This window comes from Belonocnema kinseyi, chromosome 8 (genome assembly GCF_010883055.1).
Source record: "Belonocnema kinseyi isolate 2016_QV_RU_SX_M_011 chromosome 8, B_treatae_v1, whole genome shotgun sequence".
NCBI classification, from domain to species: Eukaryota; Metazoa; Arthropoda; class Insecta; order Hymenoptera; family Cynipidae; genus Belonocnema; species Belonocnema kinseyi.
The window spans coordinates 42,081,103-42,105,679 of NC_046664.1; the positions used below are offsets into that span (position 1 = coordinate 42,081,103).

Sequence of the window (24,577 nt, forward strand, 5' to 3'; positions counted from 1 at the left end):
ATTTCTAGTTGAAAATTTAACCCATATGCTCAAAATTCTTGTATTTTAATAAAAAAAATTTTTTTTTCGGTAGAAAATTAATCTTGCTTGAAAGTTCAGCTTGTTTTTATAGACTTTCTTTAAAAATTAATTTTGCTCACTGAAGCTTGAAAACTTTTCTATTTTTCATTGTAAATTGTTCTTTTTTTAGTGGAAAATTCAACTACTTAGTCGAAAATTTTACTCTTTTGTTCAAAATTCCTCTTTTTGGGTAGAAAATTCAACTATTTTTGTAGAAAATTAACTTTTTGATGAAATTCCAGCTTCATGAAAATTTAACTGTTGGGTGAAACATTAATCTGCTTCGTCTTTTTGGTTGAAGATTCAACTATTTTGTTGAAAATTTGACTTTTTTTATTGAATTTGGTGGTTTTTTATTTTACATTTTTTAATTTTTTGGTAGAAATATTAACTATTTCATTTTTTGTTCAGTATTTATCTCTTTTGGTTAAAACTTAATCTACTTTATAGAAAATTCAACAATTTTGTTGAAAAAACTTTTTTTTGGTTGAAGATCCATCAATCTTGTTGAAAATTCATCTCTTGAGTTCAGAATGTAACATTTGCTGTTGCAAAATTTTTTTGTTTTTGTTGTGTTAAAAATATACTTTTTACTGAAGTTTGAACTATTCCAGTTGAAGAATCATCGTTTAAGATACCAATTTATCTGTTTGGTTGAAAATGTAACTATTGTGTTGAAAATTCTTTTTTTTAAATATATTTCTGTACTGAAAATTTAATCATCTTACAGAAAATTTATCTTTTTTATAGTAGAGTATTCAACCACTTCGTTGAAAATTCATGTATTTTGTTAAAAATTCAATTATTTGGTTAGAAGTTCATCTATTTTGTTGAAAATTAAAAAATTTTGTTAATTTAATCCAGAGTAATTTTCTATGTAGTGGTAATCCAGGATAACCTGATATCAGCCGGAGTAATCAACCTCCACTGAACCGAATTTTTAGAAGTCGTTTCCACCTCGAAGATTGAGACGATAAAAAATCGATGAATTTCCTAAATATTATTTATGATAAAACTATTGAATTACTGTTAATCGCTTGATAAATTTGTCAACAGTTACGAAAGCGTCGATACACCAGTGCATGGTAAGCATCTAAACGGACATGGATCACCTCCAGGAAATCGTGATTCTCACGGTAATTACGGAGGAAGTTCATCTCCTTACAACAACTTATCAGGAGATGGATGTTATCAGTACGGAAGATTCGATGCAAGTGCGCTTCACATCGCTCATGCCCTGAAACAAACGGAACTTCAAAAAGGATACAGCAAAGCTCGAGAAAAACCGATTGACTTTTATTTGGTGAGTTATTTAAATTATTATTAATGCGCATTTTGCTTTCTCATAGGTATCAAATTAATTTTCTTCCTCATAAAGAGAGGTTTTTCTCTAACAAAAGAAAAAAATGGATACTTTCTAGATTTGTCAAGTTTATGTTTCTGTTTTACCGAAAATCAGAGAGCCCATAAAAATGTCAATCAGTGTGCTGTTACAATGAAGTGTTTTATTTTTAGTTTTTATGGTACGTCATGAAAAGTTCTTTAATTGGGCAATCAATTCATCTCAAAGACGCGAATAAATAAATCATACACATTAGTATTGTATTTCCAATATTAAAAAAAGTCTTCCTAACATCAAGAAGATAAATAATATATTTTTTTAATTTTTGAATTGGTATTGCTAGATCATAAATAGTAATACGTCAATAGATCATTCGACATTTTTTTTCTTCGTAATTCGGTAATGGAGTTTCATACAAGTTTCAACGATAAAGGCCGATCGATGCGTCTCGAAGACGGGAACAAATAAACTATGTAATATTATTGACGTATTTTCCATATCAAAAAGTTTTTCTCGTATAAACATAATAAGCCATTTTTTTAAACTTCTCAATGCGTCTCAAGAGCATAAACAAATATGATAGATATCTATTGTTGTAGTTTGAATATAAAAAAAATTTTCACATATAAACTAGTGATTTTTTGTTTAAAATCTCAAAACTAAAAAAACACACTTCAAAATGGCCAAAATAGCTCAAAATCCTATCAGATCTGAATATCAGTAGGAGTTACAATTCGTTAAAATTTGATGTTCATATAGCTCTTTAACTTTTTGAGATATGTTGAACGGAATAAAGTTACACACACAGAGAAAGAGAGAGAGATTAAAAAAGATTGTATTTTCGAACTCCTCGCGTCGAATTGTATCAAAATATGTCCAAAAAGTACATTTGAAAATGTTAGTCATTACGAGAGGCGGCGAAGACCTAGGGGCACAAGGGGCAATGCCCCCCACAGAATTCGTCAAGGAAGGGGCCAAGTATTAATTTGCCTCTCTGTGAAATGGAAAGAGCGAAGTCATCGGATCGTTAAAATTTTTTCAAAAATGTATCAGAAATTCTTATGAAATAATTGAAATCTTTGTGAAATCTTTTAAATGCATTTGAAATGTTTGCAGGATATTTAAAGTCTTTGCGAAATCTTTTTAATCTATACAAAATATTGGCGAAATCTTTGAAACATTTTTAAAATATTTGATAATATTTGTGAAGTTATTTAAATCTTTGCGAAATCAATGAATTGTTTGTGAAATCTTTTGAATGTACCCTAAATATTTGTGAAATAGTTGAAGTCTTTGTTAAATCTTTTAAATCTATCCGAAATCTTTGCGAAATATATTTTTGACATTTTTTAAATCATTGGAAAATCATTATTATCTTTGTGAAATCTTTACTAAAACTTTGAAATAATTTGGAAATATTTGGTAAAATTGGTGAAATTACTTAAATCTGTGTGAAATCATTTGAAGCTCTGTAAAATAATTTTGATATATGCTACATCTTTTCGAAATATTTTAAATATTTGATAATATTTGTGAAATTATTGAAATATTTGGAAAATCATCACAGTCTTCGTGAAACGTTTTAAATTTATCCGAAATCTTTGCGAAACTTTCGAAATCTTTCTGGAATCTTTCGATAATCATTTAAATACTTAGCAATATGAATTTCATACATATATTTATAATTTATTGTCATTACAATATTTTGGTCATTACAAACCTTTCTTTATGAGGAAGCAAAATGTACTAAATATAATATCATGAGCTATATTCATCGATAGATGATGAATTGATTTTCACATATTTTATATTTTTATTAGAGGTGTGCAGTGATTTGTTCAAACTTTCCGAGAAAATTTGGTCACGATTGCAACACTGTAGATAAAAATTAGACTTTTCATCAAACTGGCTTCATTTGCTTAGATTATTCCAATTTTTTGCATAAAAATTTCTCCTTTTTGGGGAGAAAAATGGAGTCAAAAGTCAAGTCGAGTTTGTGAAATTCGATTTATTCCAATGTTCGCATAAATCGAATTTCAAAGATTCAATCGTTTGAATGGATTTCAATTATAAATATTTTAGAATTTTTAAAAATATTCTAAGCAATTTTAAATAGATTTCAATATTTTCCAGTGATTCCAATATATTTCAAAGATTTTAGGATATTTTTCAAACTTCCAGTTAATTTTTAGAGCTTTTAAAAGTTTTAAGGAATTCCAGAAGATTTGAAGACATATTAATAGATTTCAAATGATTGTAAATATTTATAAAGATTTCAAGGAATTTCAACTAAATTTTTGAATAATTTCAAGTGATTCCAATAGATTTGAAAGACTTTAGTGTATTTTTTAAACTTGCAGGTCATTTTTAAGAACTTGAAAATTTTTTAAGGAATTTCAAAAGATTTTAGGGGATATCTAAATATTTCAAAGTATTTTAAATATTTTAGGACATTGTTAAATATTTCAAGACATTTTTACGAAATTCAACAAAAATTTTATGCGGTTATAAAGAATTTCCTTTGTTTGAGTTGGGATCTCTGAGATTAATATTTAAAAAAAAACCTAATTTGCTTATTTTTTTCCTAATTAAACGAATGCATTTCTCTTATAAGATTTCCATTTTCCGATTATTATCTGATGTCAATTGTTTTCTAGGAATGCATTTTCTACTCTGAAGTACTTTCTTCTTTAATTCCATAAAAATCGTTCCATTTCTTGAATTTTTGGGTCGACTCGTTATAGCGTGTATTTCCGCGGTTGATAAACAGCAATGTGTGTGTGTGTGTGTGAGAGGGTGAGAGAGGGAGAGGGGGGAGTGAGAGGAGGAGAGATCCTGAATGGAATAAATGAACTGAGACTATGCCGGTATTGCAAACATTTCTGACCGCAAGTGTGTACGGTGTGTAACGTGGGAGACTTGGGAGAGGGGTCTGAAAATGCGCCAGGAGAAATTCCATGCGCGCATAGCAGGGCACACCTGTTGTCTTTACTTTACGTCTTTAGTGCTAACTAGCGCACCAGGTAAACGCCACACTGCCTCGTAAATAATAAATGCTTCAGGCTCTCCATAAAGTCATTATCAATGGAGAAGAAAGTGCATTTTCTATACACTTAAGGAACGAACGAAGAAAAAATTAGGAAATTGCGGTAGCAATTTTGCATTAGCCAACTTTAAATCTCTCATTGTCTCACACACAGGCCTTTATATACATATACAACATTCACAGTAAAATTAATGAACATTGTTCTGGGTGGCCGTTGGATCGGAAATCGGAAAATCACAGGAAATTTATTGTTTGGTCGGCAATTTTACACATTTTTTACAGAAAAGTCTAAAAAATAAAAATGTTTGAATCAAACAAATTCTTTTTTTGATATGAGGTCAAACAAGTCACATGTCTATTCTGTATGAGATAGATAGTCTTTTTGGGACTTAATAGGGTGCTGGCTAGCCCATCATAACCAAAAAATTTCTTAAGTGTCTAACTCAAATATTTTTTGCACATTTCCAAAAAAAGTCAGTATGTTTAAAAGTAGAAAAAAATTAAAAAATGGACATTTTTCTTTATCATCTAGTCATAAGTCAGTGATTTGGATCCCTAATGGGGCTTTGGCTGACTTGACAGGACCAAAAAATGTCATGTGTCCCATTAATTTTTTTCCTACATTTCTAAAAAGAGCCAGGGTGTTTAAAAGTATTAAAAATGAAAAATCAACATTAGAAAAAAATATTTTTTTACTCATAATCTAGTCAGGCTTTTGGGACCCTAATCGGGTGTTGACTAACCATCAGGACTAAAAGTTGGTTTGACTTTTGAATACGAATATTTTTTCCACATTTAAATAAATAGCCAGGGTGCTAAGAAGCAAAGAAAATAAAAAATTTACTTTACAACAAAGACTCTTTCAAAAATTATCTAGATCTACTCAGTCTGAAATCATGTTTTAAGACTGGCGTTTGACCATAGAAAAATGTTTCACTTTTGCTCAGTGCCATAATAAACCGTCTTGACAGCGCACATTAGCGGTCAGGATGTTCTATCCTGTCCCCGAATAGTTCCCCGATAATTTTCTGCACAGAATATTTCATTTATTTAAACAAATATGTCTTGGAATCAAATAAAATTTGTTTGTTTTAAACACATCATTGTTTAACTCAAACAAATTTTTTTTGTTTACACCATTAAGCCATTTCCCTTTCAAATTAATCCAGAATTCTCGTGTTCTTTACGTAAATAACACGTTCGTTCCGCAACACTGCTCCGACCCAGGTCGCTGATCAATCTCTCTAGCAATCACCCCAAGTGAAAATCCTCACAATGTCGTTATGTAAGGTTCCTCACTTGGGTCCATTAGTGGCGAAGGTCTTTTGTTTCAGGCGTCATTCACTCTACTGTCAATCTTTTTATTAACTATTGGCCGCCATACTTTTCTGTCCTGGCATACTTCTATAGCTTCTTTTATGTCCATGCATTTTTTCATGCAGACTCTCGTGTTTCTGTGACTTCTTATATCTCTTATAACTATCTCATTCATACATTCTAACAATTCTTTCCGCGTTCTACCTCTGGGTACGTTGCCATTTACTTTACCTTGATACACTTATTTCATTAGTCATTCATTTGGCATTCTCTCAACATGCCCGAACCATCTTAACCGATTTCTTTCCCATGTGTCTACTAGCGTCTCTTCTGCACCACATTCTTTTAGAATTATCTCGTTACTTGCTTTGTCCATCAGAGTTTTCCCGCATATTATGCGCATGAATCTCATGTCAATTGCATTAATTTGACTCTTATCTTTTTCTTGATAAGTTCATGTCTCGCTACCGTATAGTACATTCGGTACAAATATAGAATTATGTATTACCATTTAGCTTTATTTGATATATTTTTACTTCTGATAAGGGGACCTGCTTTACCAATAACCTTCTTACCTTCATTTATGCATCGATCTAATTTCTCATATATCTTCCCGTCCCTAGTAAATAAGCTACTAAGGTATACGAACTTATCAACTTGTTCAATTCTCTCATCATTTAATAAAATATTGCATAGTGTTTTCTCACTCTTTCCTTGGAACACCATAGTTTTTGTTTTATTTTCGTTAATTTCGAGGCTCATGCTCTTCATGCTTGCATCTAGTTTATTCAGCATTCTTTGTAATTCTTCGATTGACTCTGCCATAACAATATTATCATCTGTGAAAGCTAACCCACGTACCCTTACTGTTTCGAGATCCACACCCTCTTCGTCGAAAAGAGCCATTCTTAAACACTTGTCCATAAATAATATAAATAACCATGAAGACAGAACGTATCCTTGTCTAACTCCTTGAATCATATCGAAACAGTCACTCAATTTCCCATTCACCCTTACACTCACTTTGCTACCCGTATATATTGTTTTTATAGCTTGTCGGAGCCATGCATTGACTCCATACTCGTTTTCAGGAATTCCCAAAGTTTACTTCTATTTACCTTGTCAAAAGCTTTATCTAGGTCAACAAATGCACAAAAAACTATTTTTCCTAATCTCAAACTTTTTTCTGTTATTTGCCTGAAGCTAGATATTTGATCCGCACATGACCTTCCTGGCATAAATCCACTTTGGACTTCCCAAATCTTTGCTTCTGTTATTTTCATTGCCCTACGAATAAGCATTTTTGAGTATATTTTACTTGCGGTACTTAATAAGCTAATTCCTCTGTAATTATTGCAGTCGCTTTTATCACCCTTTCTTTTGTATATTGGTACGATAATCGCTTTTTTCCAATCGTCTGGAACGTTTCCCACCTGGAAACATAAATTTATCAATTCGCACAGTCTATGTGGTATGTACTCGCCACCGTGTTTCAGCATTTCAGCGTTAAAACTGTCTACCCCGGCAGACTTACCGCTTTTCAAGTTCTTAATTATATCCCTAACCTCAGTGACACAGACTTTCTCAATTGAGTTTTCTATCGCATCATGTTCAACATCGCAGTTGTGGTGTCCTATAGCTTCATCTCCGAATTGTCTTCTAAAATAGTTTCTGAAAGCCTCTAGTATTCCGTCTGCATCATATACCATTTCCTCCTACTATTTCTCATGTTGACAAATTCTGTACTTTTGTTTCCTTTCATTTTTTTATAAAGCTGTTTCTTGCTTCCTTCAAAGTCGCTTTGTATTTTCATCTCTTCTTCTGCTCTAATTTTATCTTTACGTTCCTTAACTAATCGTTTGAGTATTCTGTTTTCGTGTTTATAATCATTTCTACGTCTATTTCTTTGCTCATTGCTAAGACGTGCGATGTTCAAAGTTCTCCTGTTCGCTTCTCTCTTTGCTTTTTGGGCAGCCTGAATTTCATCAATCCATCACGCATCACCAGACATTCTTCCTACAACTGCGGTACCACACACTTCGATCGTACATCTAACAATGTTATCCCGTAACTTTGCCTAGGCGCCCTCTATATCTTTGTTTTTTATACGGTCCTATCATGTTGCTCTATCTATGCTTTCGATTATCTTATTTTGGAAATCTATTCGCACATTCGGTTTCTGTAGGTTCTTATTTTTGATTCGCGTTTTTTTTTCTTGGTTCTCTTTTTTCTCCATCCCCGACCTAAGTTAATTTTTGAGATCAGAAGGTAATGAACAGTATTGCATTCAGGTCACCTCATGACCCTTGTATCTTTGACTAACTCTCTTAGTCTTTCATCCGCAACAATAAAGTCAATTATACTGCGGCTATTTCCTTTAGACCAGGTGTACATGTGGATCATTTTGTGCCTAAACCAAGTATTTGTAATAAACAGACCCCTTTCTAAGCATAGACCAACTAATTTATCTCCAAGTGCACTTGAAAAATCACAAATTTCAAATCACATTATATAATGAAATTTAGAATAAGTTTGATTTTAACTTTTAAGAATTTTATAATGCACATTTGAAGACTTAAACTATTCAAAATTATTGGCTTTGAAAAATTACAATTTTTGATCAAAAACATTTTCAGTTGATCAACTGCAAATATATTAATTAGTGATTTCAAAAATCAAAATGTAGTTCGAGTATTAAAAATTGAACAATAATTCCTTTTTCGATCGATTCTGAATTTGTATAAAAATTAAACAATTTAGATATTTTCAAAATATCCGAGTTTAGGCTATGGCCAAATCTTCATAGATTAAAATGTCGTTTGGTTTTTTGATATCAAGTTCGCTCGGAATTATGCCGACCATGGGCACACTTTTTTTGACATGAGTGTCTTCGTAGTGGTGCCATACGCATTATAATAAAGATTTTGGGTTCAAACTTGCACAATTTACTGTTCAAATGTGAATAAATATATACTGAAAAGTTCAAAGTTGCATATTGTTATCGTTCGTCAAAAAAAAAATCCCCAAAAAGGGTAAAGAAACGGGCCCTCACACGTGGTGACGCCCTTAAATTTACAACCCATTCAATTTGAAAAATTTTTATTAGGAAAAAGAACATTACAATTTTAATGGTTCTCATTGAAAAAATGTTAAGCAGTAAGTGAGATTTATGAAACTCTTCTATAGCGCCGATTTTGGGGGCGCAGCTTTTGTTATACCTACCTGCTGCGCAGAGTCTATTCTCGGAAGGGTTATAGAAGGGAGGGCTATTGAAGGGTTTCACTGTATTTAGAAGTTTTAAAAAGACTCAAACTTAATTCAAAACTTGAAAAGATTTCAAAAATTTTTAAACTAAATATAGTTTTTTTGAGGATTTAGAGACAAAGTTTTAAAGCTTTTTATGTATTTCAGAATATTTTCAATGAATAAAAAAGTTTTCCGAAGATTCCGGGGATAATTCTAAATAATTTTGTATTAAAAAAAATAATTTCATTAGAATATTTAAAACAAACTTTGATGTATGCATACAAAATTAACAATTATTAATTTCTAAAGACTTAAAATTAAAACAAAATAACTTCTATTTTAAAAAGTATTTAGTTTAAAAAAATTATAGTCTTTGAATTTTTAATGTTTCTGACTTAGAATTGCTTTATATTATATAATTTTGAAAATTTAGAATTTTTTATTCATTATTCAATCTAGACCACTGAAAATAATAGCATGGGTTTTGATTTAATACATCTTTGAAATGTACTGTACACAAAAGTTTAAAATTTTTATGTTGCTGTTTTTAACAGAATTTAATTAGAAATTGTTAAATTGAAAAGTTTATAAAACAAAAGAGTTCCACTTTGAATATTTTAATTGTAGGGCATTTAGAAATCAAACCTTTTCTTCTCTTGCCTTTTTTTTCATATCATCCGTTATTTGGCTTAAAAGGTTCATTTTCGTGTGTTTTTTGGAAGTTTGTAAATACTTTAACTCTGGTATAATTTTTGATGTTATGAAAAAAGTCATTAGGGTAAAAAGTTCAACTTTTTGAATACTATAAACATCCGTACAGAAAATTTTTGAATTTTGAAGAAAGTGGTCTTAAAAATATTCAAAATGTGCTCAATTTTTGAATTTAATATAAAAAATAACTGGATGGAAAACTTGACCTTCAGTTTAGGACACTAAAAGAGTGTACCAGAGACCAATCTAATAGAATGATTTCTTCAAAAGTTATCGTGCTCACAGACAGGCATATATACATACAGGCAGCCCGGCAGACAGACACATTCGTAAAAAAACTATTTTTCGGATTCAGGGTTCTCAAAACGTGGACCTTTTGACAAAAACTGGGGGGGGGGGGTCCAATTTTACATAAATCTAATACTTCTCTGATGAGAATGTACAAATGATTTATTTGTCATGTATAATTTTTTGATAGTTCTATTTTTGGTTTTAATCGTAAAAAATAGCATTAAAAATATAAAAAATTTAATTTTTGAAACCCCGCACACGCGATGAAAAAGAAATTAAAATACAAAATTTGTTTTAAGAATTTGTCTACGCAGCGGGCAGATTTTTTTTTACTGTTAATGATGTTTTTCATGATTAAAGCCAAAACTACGAATCCTATTGAAAAGTGGTTAATAACAAATTTGTAGATCTTTTTTAAATTCACAATTTTTGTTCTGTCATCTTTTACCGTATTTTGCCTAGTTTGGCCGATTTAATAATTTAATAATTTTTGGATTTTTTATTATTTTGTATGCTGTCAAAATATGAAATTTGTATTGTTCAAAAAAATTAAAAATTCAAAAAGCAACATTTTTCTTCTCTGGACTTTTTTTCATGTCGTGCGTTATTTGGCCTAAAAAGTTCATTTTCTTGTATTTTTTGCATTTTTATCCAAAATGGCTGGCTAACAAACATGAACTTTAGTTTAGAACACTAAACGAGTGTACCAAAGGGCAATCTAATAAATTAATTTTTTCAACATACAGACAGACATACAGACAGACACATTTGTAAAAACCTGTTTTTCGGATTCAAAGGGTCTAAAAACGTGGACATTTGACAAAAACCAGCGGGAGGGGGGGGGGGGGCAATTTTACACAAATCTAATACCTTCTCTGATGAGAATGTAAAAATTGTAGCTTCAACAGTTTGAATCTTTTAATTTCAATGAAAGAGACAAATTTTTGTGAACCGAGAAATGACCGAGAATTTTTTTTCTTGATTAAAACGACCACCCTGATTGTTGTTATTATATTCAGCAAAATTACTGTGAATTTAAGACTCGATTCTGATATTTAATAAGATATTGATGCCCTGAAATTTGGAGCAGTTTTGCTTAACTTCAGATAAATTAGTCTGAATAAGTTCAGGCAAGCTAATTTTGAGGTTTAAAGATTTGATGATTTTTACATTCTCATCCTAATGAGAAGGTATTGGTTTTATGTGAAAAATTACTTTCGCGGATTCCATTAAATGTTGACGTTTTGAGACCAAAAAAGATTTACAAATTTTTTACGAATATTTTTTTGATAGGTAGCGTAGTTTTTTCAACCATAAAAAATAAGATTAAAAATAAAAAATAAAATATATAAAAACAAGGCAATAAGGATAAGACTGTTTCAATTTGCATGCATATTATGAATTGTAATGGCATAAATTTATTAAAATGATACATGTTTCAGCGCAGCTAAGAATAAAATGTAACACAAAATAAGAAACAAATATTAAAGTAATCATGATAAATACAATTTGTACTTTATTTTGCAAAATCTAAATACCAGATCCCAGGCAGAGTTACATAAAGAATGTATTATATTTGATATAAAAGTGTTGAGCATAATGTAGAAAATTTGACAGTTTGGGCAAGATCGAGTGTGAAGCACGAGATACGTGATGAGAATTTATTCGCTAAAGCCGGAAGAGTTTTAAGAAAAGAGAGTTCACAATCCGAAACTTACGGTTGTGAGAACAATACAAAGTCCGAGCGCGAATCGCGAAATAAATACATCATCAAGCGCGAAACGCGAAAACCAACAATTGCGCGCAGCCCTAGGCGCGCACAAACCTGCGCGCCGCGCTCGCAGCGCGCGATGAGAATGTGCCCGCTCGGCGGGCAGATTTTTTTTATGTTAAATTTTAAATGTTTAAATTGGTGGTTTATAAACGCGAAGTAAAACGAATGCCTAAATTTTTTAATCTGAAATTTGGTTGCCTTGAAGTCAGTAAAAAACATTGGTTTTTAATCAAAAGAAATTTTTTTCCAGAAAAAAGAATTCCAAGCAGTTTTTTAAATTTTGAAGTAAAAAAGACAAATTCTTTTGAAAACAATTGGATTTTTAATCCGAAATTATAAATTTTCAACAAGAAAGTTAATTTTCAACATCTAGTTGATTTTCTGACCAGTAAAGAGTGGTAACTCAAGAAAAAAAACAAATTTCAATCCAAAAAGACGAATTTTGTACAAAACTGTTGAATATAAACCAAAAAATATAAATTTTTAACTAAAAAGTTATTTTTCAGCCAAGCATTTAAATTTCTAACTATAAAAGAATTAGTTTTTGCATATGATGTATAAAAAGTTTTAAGTAATAACTTAAATCCTTCTTTTTACCTGAAATGAAACGACCAAACCGCTCTGATTCCTGGTATAGTGTAAATAGACATCTCCACCAAGGTTAAAAAAAAATTGAAACTGACATTGATGTACGATATTGAACTTGGATTTTGTATAATCCATAAGTGACAAGAAATTACTAGTTTCAGAAATCGTAAAACCAAGTTACAAGCAATATGTAGCAATTTTATGTTTAAGCTCAGTACATATATATAAAACGCGCAAACGAGCATTAATGCATGCGTTAAGTATGTGGTTACTATGGTTACTGATTAGAGAGTGTGCTCATAATGCATATAAGAGAGTATTCTGCAAAATCGAAATTGGTCTTTATTACTGTTTATTATATTTTCATTACGGTACTTTCGAAGTGCCTATAGTCAGGTATGACTGCACGTAGTAGGCACTTATTTACCAAAGAGGTCTTTTACTGCATATATGCAGTATGCACTCACACTCACGCGTGCTTGGCCGCACGTCATGCCCTAATTCTTACTATACTAGCTGTATGTGAAAAAAAGAAAAAATGGGCAAAAAGTACCGATGTACTTATATTATGAATCCTTATCACGTAGCGAACTATACGCGCAATGTGTGTGTGTGTGTGTGTGTGTGTGCGTGTGTGTGTCTACAACTTAAAACATGCTCGACTTAACATCCTTCATTAATTCAATCGATTCCATCAATTATTCTGTTCAGGCTTAATTCATTTCTTTTTCCTTTACAATGTTCCCATCATTCCATCTTGATCTAATCAAATTATATCAGCGGAGTCATTTTATTCTCCAAATGGGATATAAAAATCGATTTAAAATACAAATTGGTCAACATTTCGTATGAATCTGAAAAAACATTCAATTATTACACTTTAAATAACAATTAAAGGGAGAAGTAACTTTCATAAGAGAGGAAAGCAAAAGTTGATTTCACCATAAGGGTTGATTAATTTATAAAGGAAGATCAGGGTGGTCACTCACAGGACCGAAATTTTCATACTGACCAGGAATTTTGTTTAATTTCCAATAAAAATCCTTAAAGTTTATACAATAATGGTTAGTTTTAATTTTAACAGCAGCACATAATACAATGTTTATCGAGTAATAGAAAAGCCAATATATTACATTTTAGTTACAGATATGACTTTGCTCACAGAATTCCTTTTTTCTCTGGTTTTCAAGAAACTTCCCCTTTTTCTCGTTTTTTCGCTTAGATGTGAACTGATTTAATAGAACCAAATAAGAAAAAACAACTTTAACTTCTACGATACAACTGTACGATACAACAGCATTAGTCTAACTCCCCTATATAATCAATAACCTCCTCTCCTTTGCCTTTCTTCACTGTGGGTACCATAACTCCTTCTTTACATAACTCTAGCCACCGTTCTCCTCTCCATACTCTTATTCCACACTATCCATGACCATTTCTTTAGTTCTACCCCCTCATATTTTCAGCCTTAATTTGGAATCTCATATATACCAGGTGCCTTTCCTCCTTTCCTAACTTTCTTCTCTACCCCTCCTAACAAACTCATAAAATAATTTGTCGATTCTGCCATCTCAATATCTTGGTTTACTCTTTTCCTTCTTTTTATCTATCCATTTAATATCTTCCAAATCTCTCCTTCCGTCGCAGCCTTATCTGCCTCTTCTTCAAAACTTTCATTTTCCTCCTCTTTTTTTTGTTGATCACTCAAGTCAGTATACTCCGTCTTTTTCTACTATGTTCTTCTCCATCATTATTTCCATCTCCTCGTTTGTATTTTCCTTTTATATTTTAATATTCCTGACCTTTTCCCTGAACTTTTTCTTCTCTTCCTTTGACCAATTCTCTCTCCCTGCTCTTTTTACCTTTGCTTCCTTTTTAGCCATATTGTTATTACCATGTTATTACTCTTTTTTCTACCTGTGCATGTATAATGTATATTCCCCTTCCTCATCCCACTATACATTTCTATTCAAATAAACCATCCCATCTCCTCCAAGCTCTTAAAAATTTATTTCCTTTCCCATTCAGTATCTTTTCTTTGGATTTTCTTTCTCGCTGTCCTCTCCATTCCGTTCCTCCTCTATCTCATGTTCTCGCATTAAAATATCCTATAAAAAGCTTAATATCTTCCATCAGTTTTCTTATCTCCTCTAATTTTTCCTGCATATCACCGTTCACATACACCCCTACTAACTACCAGATCTCTCATCCCATCTTTATATCTTCTATCAATACTTTGTTTGTTCTTTCATCTCTTTCTTATCCTTCCCTGTTATGCATTCGTTCCTTACTGTAATCACCATACCTCCCATGCTTCTACTTCCTTTCTTATTCATCCCCTTTCCATTTTGAACCTGTCATTTGTAACCTCTTGGTAACGCTCTCCTTACTCTTACCCATCCCTCTTCTACTAGTTACGGCTCCATCATTATTATTACATCCCATTGTGCCATATTTCTCATAAACTCTTTATACTTTCTTTTCTTATTAACTCTTCCTTTTCATATACTTAACCCCTATTTCTGGTTCCGTTATTTATTTCCTTTTCCAATATTTTTCTTCACTTATATTGCATATTTCTTTTCTACGCATGTCAAACTATCCTTTATTCCCTCCGAGCTTCTATATAACGCACTCTTTTTGTCATCACTTCCCGCTTATGTTCCCATTTCTTTAGTTTCACCAGTACCATTCTCTCCGCTCTTCCCGCTTCCTTTGTTACACTTCGTACTAGTTCTATCTTTACCTTAGTATTTATTATTTTTCAGCGCTTCTACCACTCTTTCCTTGAGCTCCTACCCCTCTAGTCTTAGATCCTTTATCACTGTGCTTCTCCTTCTTCCCACATTCCCCACCCTCCTCACCATCAAACTCCCAGTTTGAGCTTTATATCTTAACTATCCTACTTTCCAACTATTACTTTTTATCAGGCCCTTCCTCCTTTTCTAGTCTTTATTTTAAAGTCTGCATAATTTTTTCCCAAGTTTCACTAACTTCTTTCCGTCTTCTTTCTTTTTTAATTTCGGCCCTCTATGTTGAACTTTGTCCTTCTTTCCCCTTATCTTTTTCCCCCGTTCGGTCATTACATTTTTCCGGTTGTTTGTTTGACATTTGTCAAAAAATTCCCATTTTCGGGTTGAAAACTAAACTGTTTAGTGGAAAATTCAGCTATTTGTCTGGAAATTCGTTTTTTAGTTGAAAATTTGTACACTTAGTTAAAAATAAACTTTTCTTGTTGAAAATTAAACTGTTTTGTAGAAAATTCGTCCTTTTGATTGAATTCAATTGTTAATGATTTATAATTTAAATATTTTTTGGTTAAATTTTCAACTGTCACATTTCTCGTTGAGAATTAATCTTATTTTGTTAAAAATTTATCTCTTTTGATGAAAATGCGTTGATTTTAGTAAAATAATAATTTTCTTTGTTGAAAATTCGTCCGTTTTGTTGGAAATTCAACTATTGTGTTGAAGATGAACTAGTTTGTTGACAAGTTATAAATTCAGGGTAAAAATTCAAAAGTTTTTTTAAAAATTAATCTTTTTGGCTTGAGACTTCAACAGTTCCGTAGATAATTCAAATATTTGATTTAAAAACTTAACTGTTTCATAAAAATTTTGCTGATTTTAGTAGAAACTTAATCTTCTTTGTTAAAAATTCATCTTTTTGGTTTGGAATTTAAACTATTTTGTCGAAGATGAACTTTCCTGTTGATAGATCATCATTTTGGGTCAAAAATTCAACTTTTTTGTAGGAAAATCGTAATTTTTTATTGAACTTTGATCAATTTGTTAGCTAATTCAAATATTTGGTTGAAAATGTAACTGTTTTGTAGAAAATTGGTCTAATCGGAGAGAAAATTTTTGACAACAGAATTTGCGACAAATTTAGGTAATTAAGCCGTACAGTGTCATCCTCGTTAATGGCATCGAAATTAAATCTCGTCCACAGGACTTAATTCAGCACTCAGGCCGGTGCTTATCTTGCACGTGAGACTCATGTCGCCATTGTGTGGTACAATAATACATTGTGCAGCCCCAGCTTAGCAATAATGTTCTAATTAGCCCCTCAAGTGCAAAAGTACCGTAAGCGGAAATGATTCAGTTGCAAAAAACCCAATGAAAGATTTACTTCGCACGACACAGAACGTTTGGGTGGGTCATGGAAAAAATTCTTCATAAATTAGTCATTACGTGAATTTATTCACAATCCTGATAATCAAGTGAAGATCCGCGACCTTGTTTATATTTAGACTCTATTCCACTTCTGATGCCTTCTTTCACTTCTTGTTAAAATATTTATTTTTTATCGAGAAATCTCTGATTTAAAAAATTGAATAAAGTGCTAGAGAAAGGGATAGAAATCCCAGAATTTTATTTTTTGCTATAATAATTCGTATCCCTATTTCCTTGAATTATTATATATCCGTTTGCACCTACTTTTAAAACTTTTTATATTATATAACTTTTTTTTCGTCGCCTTTTTATGCCTAATCCTTTTTCCCCCTTAAATTTGAAAATTTTCCAAAAAAAGGTAAAATCGAGAATTTTGATCAACATTTTCCCCTTTCCCCCGCGAAATTCGAGACATTAGAAAACAAGATGCTTTAAAATGAGATTCTTTTGGATGATACCAATTCTAATTATCCCCTGGACGATTTATTTGCTAATTTTGAAGATTTGAAGGAAATCTTTGACAGCGAAGAAATCGCTAACGATTCAGTCGAGAAACTAAGCAAATAAATCAATTCAGGAGTTGCAAACCAGGCACAAAAAAAGAATTTTTCCATAAAAATAGAGGAATAAATTATTTTAAATATAATTAGTGTAGGTACTGATATTAAACTCAAATTAAAATGCTTCAAATTCCTAATATTTCAAGTAAAAATATTTTATTTTCAACAAAATAGATGAATTTTTAACAAAATAGTTAAATTTTCAAGGCAAAATATGAGTTTTCAAACAAGAAGATTAATTTTCAACCAAAGAGATGAATTTCCAACTAAAATTATTAATCTTCAACCAAAAAATTTAATTTTTAACAAAGCAGCTTAACTTTAAACAAAGCTGTTGAATTTGCAAACAAAGAAGATTAATTCTCAATCCAAAAATGTCAATTTTAACATTGAATAAAACTAAGAAATATAAATTAATAGAACCATATAGGCTTCAACAGGAATAAGACAGAAACTTATGTTATTCTGCAATAGAAAAATTAGTCATAATAGGCGACATGCACGTATAAGAAAGGGTTTCGTATAGCGCAGTCTTTCAAATGTCTCCCTCCTATTCTCTCCATCCTCTTTTCACTCCCCTTCAACCCTCACCCTCTTTCATCTCGTCTCGAGTAACTTCTCGTCTTGTCTCGAGTCTCGCCTCGCCCCCCGCCTTGTCTCGAGTTTCGTCTCAGTCTCGTGACTACGAAAACCTAAAAAATAGTACAAAAAGAGATAAAATCGCATAGTAGGAAACAGTACTGGAAAGAAATTGCATACGAAAATTGATTTCATGAGATAGGCTGCGATTATTAGTTGCCGTTTTAAGATAGAAATATTCAGAATCCTATATTAAAATATAGAATGCGATAGGTTTAAAATAGATTAGGACAGGACTTTTTTTAATGCGATGCCTTTAGAATATACAGCAATAAACTATTTCAATTTTTTTTAAATATTATGTCCCATGGGTCAATTTCAAATTTGTAATTTGCAATTTAGAGATGTCATTTATTAAATTGTTATTGATATCCCTTTAACATTTGCGAGTATTAAAAATTAAAGTTCTTACATTTCAGCATCTCTAAATTTGACTATTTTTCTTTATTTCAGGATCGAGATGAACAAACCCGTCTGGAAATGAAACATCGAAAAGAGGAAGACGACCTATACAGGAAATTCGCACACCATCGTGAAGAAGAAGATCGCAGGATTAGAGAAGAATTCAGAGTACGTATAAACACTACAAGCAAAATAAATGCTAAAGTAGATTAAGACTAGATTGAAAACTAGATTACATATAATCCAACTAATCTATGTTAAATAAAGTTATTTCTTTATTATGATTTTTTTTAAACAGGACGAATGGGAAAAAGAACTAGAGCAATTATCAGAAAGATGGGAGCGAGAAAGAGGATTAAAACGAAGTCATCAATTTCAACAAGAAAAAGAAGACCTTGAGAAAAATATGACACTTCGAAGGGATAAAAAGAAGGAAAGTCTAACGAGAAAAATGCTCGAGCACGAAAGGTAGTTAAAACATGTCATTATACTTAATATAACCCAGTAAACTATATATAATAAGCCGAATTTGAAAATTTATCATTTTTAACAATTTAGTTTTAAGATCCTAATTTAATTGAAGTTTAGAATTTAATTCTTTTGAAAGTTCCAAAGCCGATAATTTCCAAACTTTTTATAATAATTCAACTTTAAAGACACACAATGTTTAAAATTCCTAAATTTTAAATAGTTAACATGACAATGATTTTTTTTAACACAAATTACATTATTTAGTAAATAAATGTACTCAATCACTTTAAATGTCACTTGTTAAATTAACTATATTAATTTCAAATTAAAGTTATGAATGCGCAATTCGTAAACAGTTTAATTTTTGAGGTCTTGAAACAAAAGTTTTTTTGCTTCAAAACCCTAAATTCGAAAATATTTGCTTTGAAATCTCTTAATTTTTGTAAGTTTTCAATGCTAAGTTTCACAACGTTGTAGTTTAAAAGTCAAATATTAAAATTTCAACACAAATTATAGTAAATTGTTTTGTTTTAATTTTATTGAGTTTTAAGTTTGATAATTTTAGATTTAAATATTCCAAATTGTTTAGTTTCAATATTAAAAGACTTGATAGTGGCACAATTTCCAGTTGAAAGAATTTGTACGAGGATAATTAGATATTTACATAAATTTCTTAAGGAATTCATTATTATTTTTAGCAATTTGCTTTTAGAATAGAGTTAGAAAGTCGCGTTTTTCAAGAATATTTCAACTTATGGTCAACTTTTCAGTTAGAGTGAGGCAATTGTCAATTCAATTTGAGAGAAATAATTGTTTAACTATTTTATTATTATATATAATTATAATCTTGTCGAATAATGTTAAAAAGTTGCGTTTTTTCTGTAATTTACAATTCTTAATTTAGAGTGAGGTAATAATTCATCCAATTTAGCAAACACGCTTGGGAATATTTAATGCAATAACAAATAGAAATTAGTGACAATCATTTTTTAAACAATCTCTTTCTTTTTTTTTTTGAATATATTTTTGTCAAGTGAAACAGATATTTGAAATATCCTTCAAATTTTCTATATGGATCATATTAAATATAAATTTTCCTTAAAGAAGTTACAATCAATTATGTTCATTAACTCATATTAATTATTATATCACTAAGTAAAAAGTGGATAATCAAACAATAATTGCTGTTAAATTTAATTTATTATTGCTTCGCTCTAACTGAAAAGTTGAAAAAAAGTTTTAAAATTCGGTAAAAACCACAATTTTTTAACTCTGTTCAAGGCTAAAAACAATAATAAATGTTTTAAACAATAATAAATTCTTTAAGCAATAATAGATTGTTAAAAAAAAAAATATATATATATATATAAACATTTAATTATCAGTGGAAAGTAGTATTTTATGTATTGGAAATAGTTTGTATTAAAAACCACACAAAAATCATAATTAGAGACAAAAACTTACAAAACCCATTTTTCACTAGTTGAATTTTTTTGGGACCCTATAAAATAGATTTAGGGGGGGGGGGATATTTAAAATGTAATTTTTCTTACTTATTCCATATAGTTAATTATAAAGAGAAATACGTTTTAAAGTTGATGGAGCTTGCGGAGCTTCTAAATATAATTTTTTTTAAACGCATTTCTTTTTTGTGGTTTTCGGAAAAAATTAAGGGCGATATGCATGAAAATTCGAGAAAAAAAATTCCATTGCATTTTTGAACACACTAGTAGATACCCTGAAACATAAATATATATTTAAATTTGCAGAGCGGCGACTGCAGCTTTAGTAGAGAAACAAAGTTCCGAGATGTTAGAATTAATAAATGGAGCGAGAAGCGAGTACATGCGTCAAGAAAGTTTGTATCTCGATGAGGGGATCGAATATGCTCAAGAATTGCCTCCACAGCCTTATCCTTCGCAGGCACCTCCACCTCATCCACCAGCTCTTGCCAAATATCATCTTTATAATGACCCCATAGAATTTGCAGACATAGACCAAATTGCAATTTCGGTAGAGATATTTTATCAACACATATTTCAAAGTTTAAAATAACGAGTTTAAATTAAATTAAATCAGTCAGAATTAAGCTAAAGTAAATTAAATTCTTGATTTGCATTTTTTAATTTAATCCACAGGTTGCACAAGAGGACCAGAAGACCTTTACGGACCTCGTGCGACAATTAGTTAGCAAATGCGGATCAGACATAGAAAAGGCGAGAACAATCTTCAGATGGATTACAGTTAAAAATTTAAATACGATGCAGTTTGATGATAATTTGAGAGGGGACACACCTATGGGACTTTTGAGGGGAATTAAACATGGGACTGAAAGCTACCATGTTCTCTTCAAACGACTGTGCAGGTAAGAAACTAATATTCAACAAGAACTTGATTTTTTTAATTACTAGTATACATCTCCAATTATAAGAGTACCGTAGCCCCTGACAGAAACCCTTAAACTTGATGCCGAATGTCCGTCTAACCGTCACACTTTTTCCCAGGAAGGGATAGTGAGGGGAAGTGTGGTGACATTTTTGGAAAGGAAGTGTGAGTATATGAGGGGAGAGGAAGTAGGCAAAGTGAGTGCAATTAATCGGCAATTAATCGGAGGGAAAGTAGGGATAGTGAGGAGAAATAAAGTTAGAAAAGTTGGAGAAATTATGGAAGAGAAAGTAAAGAGAAATGAGGAGAGGGAAGGTAAGGAAATTAAGGTGAAATAATGAAAGGGGAAGTAGGAGAAGTAAGGTAAAATTATAGGAGGCGAAATTTTGGGAGAGCAAGTATGGGAAGTGATGTGAAAAGTGGTGGGAGGAATCGAGGAATGATGGTAAATTAGGGGGGGGGGGCTAGGGGAAGGGGGTAGGAAAGGGATAGTAAAACAAGTGAGGCGATCTAAGTAGGGAGGAAGTAGGTAAAGTGAGGGAAAACGAGAGGTAGGGGAAGTAGCGGAAATTGGGGGTTGTAAGGTGGGATGAAGTAGGGAACGTTAGATTAAATGATGACAAGAGAAGTAGGGGAAGTGGGGAGAAATCTTGGGAGGGGAAGTGTGGGATATGAGGGAGCGGAAGTAGGAGAAAGTTGGGGTTTGGAGGCGGGGAGAAATAGAGAAAGTGAGGGGAAATTATGATAGGGTAAGTAGGGGAATTGAGGAGATATAAAGTGAGAAATCTTGGGGAAATTATGGGAGGCAAAATGATGAGAAATGAGGAGAGGAGGAGTAAAGAAAGTAAGGTGAAATGATGAGAGGGGAACTAGGGGAAGTGGTAAAAAATGAGTGGGTGAAGTAGAGGAAATAAGGATTTGTCAGGTGTGGAGAAGGAGGGGATTTGAGGACAAACTATGGGAGGGGAAGTGATGAGAAATGAGGAGAGGGGAAGTAGGAAAAATGAGAGTGAATGATGACAAGTGAAGTAGGAGAAATTTTGGGAAGGGAAGCGTGGGCATATCAGACGGGAGGAAGTAGGTGAAATGTGAAATTGGGAGGTAAGGGGAAATAGGGAAAGTGATTGAAATTGTGGTAGGGAAAGTAGGGGAAGTGAGGAGACATAGAGTGAGAAAAGTTGGGAAAATTATGGGAGGGGAAGTGATGAGAAATTATGAGAGGGAAAGGAAGGAAAGAGGGGTGGAATTATGAGAGGGGAAGTAGGTGAAGCGAGGGAAAAAGAGCGGAGGTGAAATAGGTGAAATAAGGGGAAATAAGGGCAGGGGAAGTAGCAGAAGTGTGGCGGTGGAAGGTAGGGGAATTGTGGGGTGTGAGGGGAAATTATGGGAGGATGCGTAATGAGGAATGAAGAGAGGGGAAGTAGGGAAAGTGAAATTAAATTATGAGACGAGAAGTAGGAGTAGTGACATTTTAAAGAGTGATTGAGATCATAATGAACGCTAATAAAATGTAATATAAAACGAGATTTTACACTTTTCTCAATTTTTTAAAACAAAATTATTAAAATTTATATTTTTAACAATAATTTTTGATATCGTGGTAATAATTTCAAAACTTGTGAAAAAGCTTTGCTTTTATCGATTTTATTCAAAATACTCGAAAATATTTTTAATTCCTTAAAATATATGAAAATCTTTTGAAATCCCGTGAAGTTAAATAAATTCTATAAGATTCCTTAAAATGCTTTGCAATGTTTCAAACATTTTTTGAAAATTCCTTTAAATTTTTTAAAGCTCTTTAAAACTGATTGGAATCTATTAAAATAATATAAAACCTTTATAATCTTTTAAAATTTTTAGAAAAGTATTGAAATCCCTTGAAATCTTTTTAAATATCCTACAACTTTTTAAATTCTTTAAAATGTTAAAACATTTTTTAAATCTTTGTAGATACTTTAAAATATTGAAAATATCTTAAAATCTTTGAAACGCTTTAAATACCTCAATTCTTGTGAAAAAATTCATTAAAGTTTCATTGAAATATTATAAAAGCTCTTGAAATCTCATAAAGTTAAATGAATTCGATGATATTCCTTGAAACTCCTTAACATTTTTATAAATCTTTTGAAAATTCTTTGGCATTTTTTGAAGATCTTTAACATTAATTTAAATTTTTTGAAATGCCCTATAACTTTTAAAACCTTTAAGATTTCTTAAAAATGATTGAAATTCCTTGAAAATTATTTTTTATACCTGTCAGCAAATTTGGAAAATTCTTTAAAGTCATTAAAATTCTTGAAAATTCCTTGAAGTTTTTAAATATCTTGCAAAATCCTTTGAATTCCTCCAAATGCCATCAATAATTTCAAATCTTTTAAATCCCTTAAAATGATTTAAAGCTCTTTAAAATTGTTTGAAAACTCTCAAAATACCGTTAAATCTATTGAAATTCCTTGAAATTTTTTAGAATGCCCAAACACATGTCAAATTATTTAGGATCTTTGGAAATATTTTGAAATATTGAAAATCTCTCGAAATATTCGAAATCCTCTGAAATACATTTGAATTTTTTCAAATATTTTACCTTAGCTCGAGAAACTTGAAAATTATTAAATGCTTTTTCAGGTAGTAACTTCAAACATTTAATAAAAAAAAAACTTTTTTTCTGTAGATTATTTTTTTACAGAATGATAGAAAGTCATAATACTAATCTATTTATGCTGATATTGCGGTTTTTATAACATTCTTAAAATATGTTTACCAAAATATTTTTACCATAAATGACTTCAAAATGAAAAAGTTATTTTAAATTAAAGAAAAATTTGTATTGGAACAAAAAATTAATTTCTTTGAGCCAAAGAAATTTCTTTAAATGAAAAGAAATTTCTTTGCTTCTAATTCCTGCTGGGATAATTTCTTATACACTTAACTCCCGATATAAGAACGATTTCGGACATGACTTGCATTGGCCTTGATCCTGAATCGCGGGAATCCAAACGTAAAGAGGCAGGGCCGCGTTAGGCATTTTTGTTCGATTTGGACGTACGACGCAACCTGATTCAAATCCTGATGCAACAACCTGATGCTCCTTTTATCACGAAATTTCGGAGGACATTAGTTTTAGAAATATCGTAAACCGTGGGGTCTTATATAGGGAGTTGAGTGTATTTAAATAAACACCATGAATTTTGCCGGTAAACTATAATTTTTTGCTAAAAATAAACCGTAATATTAATTAATTTATTCATTGTTTAATTTATAATTATTTTCTGCACAGTTTTATTGACTTTATAAGAAAAATCCAATATTTTTATTAATTTTGTTAACAGTTATGCAGGTCTTCACTGCGTGGTGATTAAGGGCTACAGTAAATCAGCAGGTTATCAGCCAGGTGTCTGCTTCGAGGATAACAGATTCAGAAATAGTTGGAACGCAGTTTACGTTGCGGGCTCCTGGAGATTTGTTCAATGTAATTGGGGAGCTCGACATCTTGTTAACGCTAAAGACGTTCCGAATCCAGGTCATCCTAAAGAAAAAAGCGACAGTCTGAGGTATTTTGGTACTTTGAAT

The 24,577-nt window shown here is 31.3% G+C and overlaps 1 protein-coding gene across 1 annotated transcript in view; it reads left to right on the forward strand.

Moving 5' to 3' along the window:
• LOC117178048 (hillarin) overlaps window positions 1-24,577 on the forward strand; it is a 59,347-nt gene that overhangs the window by 23,740 nt on the left and 11,030 nt on the right. Inside the window, exons 3-8 of the mRNA XM_033369255.1 lie at window positions 1,117-1,363; window positions 18,203-18,319; window positions 18,450-18,619; window positions 20,392-20,635; window positions 20,761-20,987; window positions 24,337-24,558. Of these exons, the coding sequence (XP_033225146.1) occupies window positions 1,117-1,363; window positions 18,203-18,319; window positions 18,450-18,619; window positions 20,392-20,635; window positions 20,761-20,987; window positions 24,337-24,558 (1,227 nt within the window). The remainder of the gene's footprint in view (window positions 1-1,116; window positions 1,364-18,202; window positions 18,320-18,449; window positions 18,620-20,391; window positions 20,636-20,760; window positions 20,988-24,336; window positions 24,559-24,577) is intronic.